The 9,465-nt window shown below is 35.4% G+C and overlaps 1 protein-coding gene across 1 annotated transcript; it reads left to right on the plus strand.

Moving 5' to 3' along the window:
* The first annotated feature begins 2,652 nt into the window (after positions 1 to 2,652).
* Positions 2,653 to 9,265, plus strand: LOC139086060 (SET domain-containing protein SmydA-8-like). Its single transcript, XM_070634358.1, has 7 exons — positions 2,653 to 2,854; positions 3,952 to 4,325; positions 4,385 to 4,716; positions 5,948 to 6,207; positions 7,292 to 7,478; positions 8,650 to 8,834; positions 8,921 to 9,265. The coding sequence occupies exons 1-7, from the start codon at positions 2,720 to 2,722 to the stop codon at positions 9,041 to 9,043; spliced, it is 1,596 nt and encodes a 531-aa protein (XP_070490459.1). The 5' UTR covers positions 2,653 to 2,719; the 3' UTR covers positions 9,044 to 9,265.
* The last annotated feature ends 200 nt before the right edge of the window (positions 9,266 to 9,465 follow it).

A 9,465-nucleotide genomic window follows, 5' to 3' on the forward strand; every position in this document is an offset into this window, starting at 1 on the left:
CAAGTAAAGAAGGGGGTTGATTTTTGAATGTGAATAAAGTGCCTAATAATAAATTTTTACTAGACGGTTGTGTGGAATGTGGTGTAATTAGGAGTTTAATGCAATTAAGAAGGGAGTTATCAGGACTGTGCGTATTGTCATAAATGGCTGATGTTGATGTCTTTGTGAAAGCAACCGGATATTGTCTTTGGCTTCATGCAAAACTTGATTCAAATCAACTCGACGTCATACTTGGTTCTGATTTTTTCGATTGCGGAACCGCTCGGTACCGCTCGTTCAGGTATGTCTTTGTGCCGTACCATTGGTATACCAATACATTGTCCCTGCTTCATGCAAAATTTGATTCAAATCGACTAGACGTCATTCTTGGGTCTTATTTTTCCGATTGCGGAACCGCTCGGTACCGCTCGGCCAAGTATGTCAAAGTGATATGCCACTATATCATACCTACCCTTAATACACTCCATTACACGCGACTCATAAACACCATCAACCCCCAAGTGAAGTAGCAAAAGCACCACTAAAGGCTGAATAAAATTATAATTTGTGAATGAATAAGTTCCTCTTTTTTTAAAAATTATTTATGATCACTACGGGAGATTTAAAGCATAATTGCCAATTTGCCAGCATCTCACATAACTTTTTTTTTTACGCGATTGCCACATGTTGATAATTGCATTAATTATTCTCTCTAGCATCCGTACGACTACTTTTTTTTTATAGTCGACAATGCAATTGTTGGCAATATATGCGTTTTTTGGATGTAAACAAAATGAATTTATGTGATTTTGTGTATGCCGGCGCATCTGTATATTATGTTATGTACGGATGTGATGTCTGCAACACTGTAGCAATTGTGTAGCAGAATAACATTTTCATTCTATTATTAGACAAGTAAAAAGAGAATTTGAGTCTCTTTTTTTTCTCGTTCGGCGCTTAAATTAGTCGAGAAAATGAAAATTTATTTTGAGAAAATGTTTTAAGTTTAGAGCAATTTTTAAGTCGATTCCACTAGCGAGATTGCTGCTCTCTGGAATGTATATCAACTTGAACAGATGTCTAGTCACTCAATGATAAGCAAGATTTATGGTAAGTGATATAAAAATATCTTTTTATTATCTAGAAAGTCACAAAATAAAGATTAAATAATAATGCAAACGTCATAGAAGTAACTTGTGGCAAGCAAATATTTGTGTAGACATTAAATAAACAAAGAATTATGAACAAAAGGTTAGCAGATGTATTAGCATATGTGATTATGAGGTAGAATTGTGTATCAAATAGAAGTGCATAACAATAAACTTGGAAAGCAATGTCATTGTTTAATGATTGTAGGTTGTAGGGATTCCTAATGCAATGTCTCGATTTCGACAAATTTTCGGGACAAAACCTGAGATCGAGACCGGAATCAACTGTTGCGGAGATGACTGTTAACTGGTAAACTATGATGTGCATCCCGAACAGCACAAAGGATTCGCTAGGGCTAATCTCTATCGCAAAATCAATGGTAGGATACTAAGATTCCCTAACGGAACCGCAATAACTGATTTGGAACCATTTTTATGATAAAAATGCGGTTCATCGCTATTTGGTGACCTTTTCCGTCCAATTGATTGTATGCCTTTAAAACAAAGTAAGGCTCATCATATTAAGCATATCACAGTCTATTTCCTCTATTATCTCGAATTACGCATACAGATATGTATGCGAATTACGCAAACATATAGTTTATCCAAAGTCCAATACCAGACCGAGGTGATTCTGACTTGATTTAAAACGAATCCGATACCAAGCAGGATACCAAGTCAGAGTTTTGCCGACCTGGAAACGGATTTTTGATCAATTCCTAATTTGTGCCATTTGGACTTGATACCAGAATGACCAGTTCCTGATTTCATTTCCTCTTGGAAGCATCACATGGTTTATGAATGAATTTATTCTATCAACGATCCAGATCGAAATGCGCCCATAGCTCGACTCCTCTTAACAGACAATGAGCATGCTTCCATGGTCCAGAATGACCATTAAGGTACCAAAAAGCGGTCTGCTTGGAGGTCTCTTTGTCTGTCTTTGGCTTCCGGCTTCTTACATAGTGTAAGAACTCAGCACAAAGCTAGAACCCTTCTTAATCATAAAAACTATTATTCCATTCCCAAATATTTCCAAAAACCAATCTCCTCTCAAAGCTAACTCAAGCACATAACTTCCGGTCATGCAATTAAATCCTCAACACATAGGAAAAGCTAACAAAAAAAATTAATTTTAATTATTTTGAAAAATTTCCATAAATTTTTCAACGATGCAATTATGTACATCAAATCTGCAAGCACAAATATGAAGCAGCATCAGTAAAAATGTTCATCCACGAAACCGCAGACAAATGAGCAAATATGAGTAAAAGAGCATCGCAAAGCTACAAAAAAAAAATGAAAGAGTGGAAATGATAAGCCACAAAAAAATTATTATGTTAACATTCATCATGAATAAATGATGTAAATATCCACATTAATTTTTATCATGCCAGTTTCCATCTCGTATGAACAGCGTTCATATATATGTGATTAGTTGGAGGAAAAGTCTCTCATTTATGTGAGATTTTTTCTACTTCTTAATTCCCATACCTTGCTTCTTTTTCACTTTTCTCAGTCAGTTCAGCGAGTCAGATCACATCAAAAGTGATTAAATTATTTTTTTGGCAGTTCCAGTAAATTTTTTATCAATGACAAACTGTAAAATTTGCAACGCCGAAGCCAAACAGAAGTGCTCTGGTTGCTTCAATGTTTTTTACTGCTCGAGAAATTGTCAAGTTACTGATTGGAAAAATGGACATAAAAATGATTGCAAACCTTATGAAGTAAGTTTTGTGGGTGAATTTTTGGAAGCTTGTGGTGTGGTTTTGAAGTTTAATTGGGAAAAGAAGGGAATTATGCGAAGTTATAAGCTGATTATGTGAAAATTTTGAAGTTTGGCTTATGAAAAATGGGCAAGTAAGAAATGTCATGTGTCATAAATTGACTAAAGCGCATTGTTTTGGAACTGAGTTTAAGCAGTAAGATGCACACTCTAATAGACAAAGATGATGTTTTTAAGGTACCTACCTCTTTATGTGTTAGGAACATTGAAAATTCAATTTGAGCTGAACTTTCTAAATTTCAGACTAGCGGATGAACGGTTGGGTTAGGCAAAAACAGGCATACAGTCGACAAGAAGTCAGATGCATGATCAGACTAGCACTCAGAAGGACTAATAATCTGACAAGATTGCTAGTCGACCAGGAGCCTGGCTAATTGATAGATAAATAGACAGACAGAATGAATAAAGTAACAGATGGTATATCTGGGAATGGTTTCTTTGGATACATGGGATACCCTACCATATCTTAGGTGTCCTTTGATTAAGGCAGGTGGGATTATCCTTAGATATATGCATCACACACATGAAAGTACATATATTATCTACCATGTTTTGGATCCTATAATGACTATCCTATGTTACACAGAGTATCCAAGAGTATACCCTGTCCTAGCCTAAAGGTACATAGAAGTGTAGGGTATCCCGGATAGTCTTATAAAAGCAAATTGACTAAATGCTATCTTTAAGTGCTATAAAATTGTCCGTATGTGGCTCTGGTATTAGGCTAGATTTCATCAAATTTACTTTAGTGCCAGAGTTACGGTAGCCTGGGCTTGATTCTGTCCTATTCCAAGCCATGTACTCTACGGCATCAAATGAGTAACAAAGTGTTCAGTATGACGCTCTTTTATTTATACCTACGCTAACTATTAGAAATAAATACTCAAACCTCATAACAGTGTGAACAAAAAACAAAGTCGCCAAACAGTCTACAAGTCCACTTAACCTCAAACTTTTTCTTACATTATTTTATTTCCACACAACAAAAAGATAACAAAAGAAAAAAAATTTATTTTTATGATATCAATATTTTTTAAGGTGAAAAGGAACTCAAAATTGGGTCGATATACGATTGCATCACGTGATCTAAAGGCAGGTGAAGTATTATTTCGTGAAGTTGCTGTCGTTCATGGACCAAAAATGCTATCAAATCCAATATGTCTCGGATGTCACAAAGCACTTGTAATAAAATCAAAAAAGACTGATTTTTATCGATGCTCGCGATGCTCATGGCCATTATGTTCAAAACAATGCGAACGACTTGATCCACATATCGATGAATGTAATTTAATGTCATCGAAAAATTATAAAAGTCCCATCAAAGTGAATTGTCTAAATCAGCAATCGGATGCGATTTATTGTCTCATATTTCCACTCAGATTTCTCATTTTGAAGCTCAAACAGCCAAAAGTGTAAGAGTAGAGATTTACATGCTGATTGTGAACATTTTTAAATAATTTTTTAATTTTAGATTTGAGAAAATTTTATCGGAACTCGAGAGTCATGTGGACGAGAGAATTGCTTCGGGTAGTTATGACTCTCACAAACATCATCTTGTACCATTTATACAAAAGCTTTTAGATCCAAATGTATTTACTGAACATTTAATATTAACAGCAACAGCCATACTCGATAATAATTGCTTTGAAATTTCAATGCCATTACGTGGAATCGAAATGGGTGGACTCTTCCTAATTAGTCTCATTTTATGTCATGACTGTGTACCGAATACAAAGCACTACGTAAATTATGTCGAATCTGATAGTGACATTCAACGATACCAAATGACTTTTGAAACTACCGGTAAGGAATATTCAATTTTACATTTTCTCATGCAATTTTCACACTAAAATGAGCTTTGAACATTGTGTACATGCCAAGGGGTGGACGTTTTTGGAATTTTTTCTTAGGAATAAGTGATATGTGAGCATTTTATGATGTTTGATTTAGGCCATATCACTGAATGTGAGTTGATGTGGCTTGGTGGCGTAATGGTTTAGAGCTTCGGTTGCTAAGCATTGCAAATACCGACCCAGCGGTCATGGGTTCGAGACTCGTCAGTAGAAATGTTTCATTTGTCCTTTTTCGAGTCATTTGAAGTGGAAATGCGGCTCACAGTCTTCCTTTGTATACTACAGGCAGTAATATCATATTAGGAGTGATTCTGATCCCACTATATGCTGTATGTCTACTATGAGCTGATATGTGGCGCATCCTCACTCGTTAAACAATCAATATCGATATATCGCCCTTAGGCAGCACTCAATCTCGATGATCTGAATAGCATAGTCCATTGGTGGGCAACCTGTGTGCCGCGGGACACTACTGCGCCATCAAACTTGGTTTTTGGATTTTTTTGGAAATGTCATAAATCCAGTCGAGGCTTATGACTAATGTGTGCCGCGAATATAAAAGATTGCCGACCACTGCTATAGTCTTTACTTACTTACTTACTTCGCTGGTCGTACAGATCAGTTGTGACCCATGACCACCCGCAGGAGTCACCTGAAGCTGACACTATAGCTGGCTTACTCTTGTTACTTTGGGCTTTATTCGGTATGGTACCTATAACTCGCCGTGTTGACGGCAATAAACGGCGGTGTCTTGTTGCCACCATGACATCTGATTCTGTCCCATTTTAACAACCATATCAAGTCACTAGACTTTCATTAACTTCATAAATTCTATCTCAATTCACTGCCTATTCATGCTACAAAAATTGAATTAAACGTCCCCTAAAGTATTTTCCGAAAAAATATTCAACAATCTCCAATCTACAACAGCAGTCAGTCCTCAACAAAATCCACAAATCCATTTTCACAAAATTCAGACAAAAACTCTTTAACTTCCTTAAATCATTTCACCCCTTGGCACATACAGAAAATTGCAAACAACAATGTCATTGTTATAAGTACAACTTTTGTGTACACGACAAGCAGCAGTAGTAGCAGCAAGCAACAACATGATAAAAAAAACGAACTTAAAGAGAAGGAAAAACTACAGCAATTGAATTAAATTTAATTTAATTTTGTAGTTCCAGTCAAAAAGGGTGAACAGCTTACAACAACATATACAGATACACTCAAAACGACACTTGAACGTAGAAAGCACTTGAAGCAGACAAAAATATTCGATTGTGATTGTAAACGTTGCATGGATGCATCTGAACTATCGACTTATGGTAGTTCATGGCGATGTCAAAGATGTTTTAATGGACTTATTGTGTCAACAAATTCTTTAAATAACAATTCGGAATGGCATTGTGAGAGCTGTAATGCTGTTTATAGCTGTGAGGTATGATTGTGTGTTGATTGAAGTGAAGAGAATATGGAGTTTTTTTTTTGGAAGGGAAAGTGTGGGGGAGGAAAATTGATTATAACTTTGTGTCTATTCAATAAGATATTAAATTACTGATATGTGGGATGATGATGATGCTTAATTTATAGAAAATATTGATCTTTACCGAAAAGCACATCTTGGTAAGGAGTTGGTTTGGATATAGCATCAATTTAGTGTCAATTTAAGGGTACGAGGCTTTGATTCAAAGGAATGTGGCTTCAGTTCAGGGGTATGAGACTCAAGTTCAAAAGTACAAACAATTCATGGATTCAAGGCTTCAATTTAAGGGTTACGAGGCTTTAATTCAAGGGATACGCGGCTTCAACTCAGGGGCACAAAGCTTCAATTCAGGGGTACAAAGGTTCAATTCAAGGGATACGAAGCTTCAATTCAAGGGATACGAAGCTTCAATTCAATGAGTACGAAGCTTCAATTCAGGGATACGAAGCTTCAATTCAGGGGTACGAAGCTTCAATTCAGGGGTACAAAGGTTCAATTCAAGGGATACGAAGCTTCAATTCAAGGGATACGAAGCTTCAATTCAATTAGTACGAAGCTCCAATCAGGGGTACGAAGCTTCAATTCAGGGGTACGAAGCTTCAATTCAGAGGTACGAAGCTTCAGTTCAGGAATAAAAAGCTTCAAATCAGAAATGCTTTCCAACACGTATGCTTTTCGGTATTCAAATTTCCCCCAATACATTAGGCGTAATTAAATCATAACTTTAAAGCTCTATAATTAAATTTACCAAGCCTTCAAGCTACAACCTCACTGCCATAGAAAAAAAAAGAAGTATTATAAAAAGATCAATTTTCTTTTGAAATGAAGACTTCCATTTACCGTACAGAAAATTCCATCCAACATGAATAAAATCTATTTGAGCATAAGTTTTTTTTTGAAAGGATTTTTTAAAGCTCTTTATTCAAAAATGCTTTTGCCATTGAAACTTTTGAATTAAATTCCTCCTCATAAACTGAGATTGAATCTTACATGTAATCAACTTTTTTTTTTATTATTTTTATGCTTTTATCATCAATAGGATATTTCAGGTAAATTAAATCGTCTACAAATCCAATTAAGAACTTCAGTCAATCGACAACCAGAATCGTTGGAGAAATTTCTCGTACAGACTTCAGATGAAATCCATGGCAACCACTTATTAATTATAGAAGTAAAATACATGCTGTGCTTGATGTATGGCAATATTGGTGGATATCATTACAAAGGTAGGTAAAAATATTAATATTGATGTAAATAATTAGTGTGGGAAGACATGGCATTTATTAGATTGAAATGATGTGAATGAACTTTGGTGGAATTTTTGATCTTTTGTTTTCTTATTGGTTATTTGTGTCTGATGTCCTTGTCTGGTTACCTTGCTAATTTATTGTCGGATCATTTTACAGTAACCGAGAATCGTCTGATTGTGATTTTTCAACCATCAAACTGTATCTTTATATATCTTTTGCAAAACTGTCCGATTTTCCGAATCTTTATATGTCGGACTGTATAGCTGTTTGAATGTCTTACTCTCTGATTGTCCGACTGTACGATACTTTGATTGTTCGTTTGTCCGACTTACTGATTTTTCGACTATCTGATTTTCCAACTATCTGACTGTCCGACACTCTGTCGGACTCTTTTACTGTCCGACACTCTGCCGGGCTCTTTTACTGTCCGACAATTTGCCGGACTCTTTTAATGTCCGACACTTTGATTGTCCGACGTCCAAAATTTAATTCGATTATTTGATTGTTCGGCTTTCATTCTTTACGACAATTTAATTGTCCGACTTCAAGATTCTTCGATTGTCCAACTGTCTGATACTTGGATTGTCTAACTGTTCGTCTTTCTGTTCGATTCTTCGACTGTCTAATTTTCAGATTCACTGATTGTCCGACATTTTGATTGTCCATTTGTCCGACAATTTTCTTGTCTTTTTTTCCAATTTTTTGTTTGTCCGTCTAGTCAAGAACACTTTGATTGTCCGTGTGTCTTACTCTTTGGTTGTCCGATTATCTGACTGTCCGACTTTCTTGCTATCCGACTCATTGATTTTTCGATTCTCTATCTTGCCCTGCTAACTGACTTTTTGATTGTCCGATTGTCCAACTATTTTATTATCCGACTGACCGATCGTTTGATTGTCCGATTGTTTTACTGTTGTCGAATCTTTGATTTTCTGACTTTCCGAATGTCTTGTTATAAAGCTTTCTACTTCTCGGCTTGTCTGGCTGTCTGACTGTTTTACTCTCTGTTTGATTATCAGACACTTAGACTATCCGAATCTTTGATTTTCTGAATCTCTAGATTGACTTTCAAGCAGCACTTTGAATCTCTTACATCTACCTACATTCATAAAAAATTTAATATATTATTCATTTCTGTTTTTCCCAGAACTTTCCGAGAATCTCCTACAACGTAAAATCGACCTATGCAATAACGTCCTTGACATCTACAACACCGTCCATCCCGGCCGCACAGACCAACGTATGAATATAATATTTGAACTAAATTGTGCAAAAATAATTGACATGAAAACTAAATTAAGCAAGAATCTGATCAATAAAACAAATGTTATGGTATGTAATATGATTTATGTTAAAATAATGGCGATATAAATTGTTGTTTATGACTTTTTTTGTTGTTGTTGTTCTTTTCTTTTCAGCATGCAATCGATCAATGCCTTAAGCAGATTAAGGATTGTTATGATGTCTTAGTGCTTGAAATGGAAAATAAAGGAATTATGGACAAGCGGTTAGAAAGGATTATGAATGAAAGTTTTATGTAATATCCATGAATGGAAATAAATCATATACAAATGGAAGGGATGGAGAAAAAAAAAATTAGAAGCACTTTTGTTGTCTCTTTTTTTCTGTTGATATTTCCTAGCTATGTTTTTGTTACATAAATGAGGATTTTTTGGATCCATTTTGGCTGATTGAGTGCCATTAAGGAAATAAGAAATTGTGAAGAATTTGTTATGAGGAATAAAATTTATTGAAGAGACTTAGCTTCGTGTGTTTTGGATTTGTTGTTTGTTGTCTTGTAGATTGAATGACAAAGGATGTGGATATTAAGGAATTTTGTATTATTTGAGTACTTTACTCAATTTTTATGGTTCACAACTGACCAAATATTCATACATAAATATGAATTTACAAAGCTTCAAGCCAACGGACACATTGTAGTGTCCAACTGACTAAGCAGAGT

The sequence above is a fragment of the Chironomus tepperi genome, unplaced genomic scaffold (assembly GCF_022539635.2).
Source record: "Chironomus tepperi strain 1889 unplaced genomic scaffold, CSIRO-AGI_Ctep_v1 contig_85, whole genome shotgun sequence".
Lineage (NCBI taxonomy): Eukaryota > Metazoa > Arthropoda > Insecta > Diptera > Chironomidae > Chironomus > Chironomus tepperi.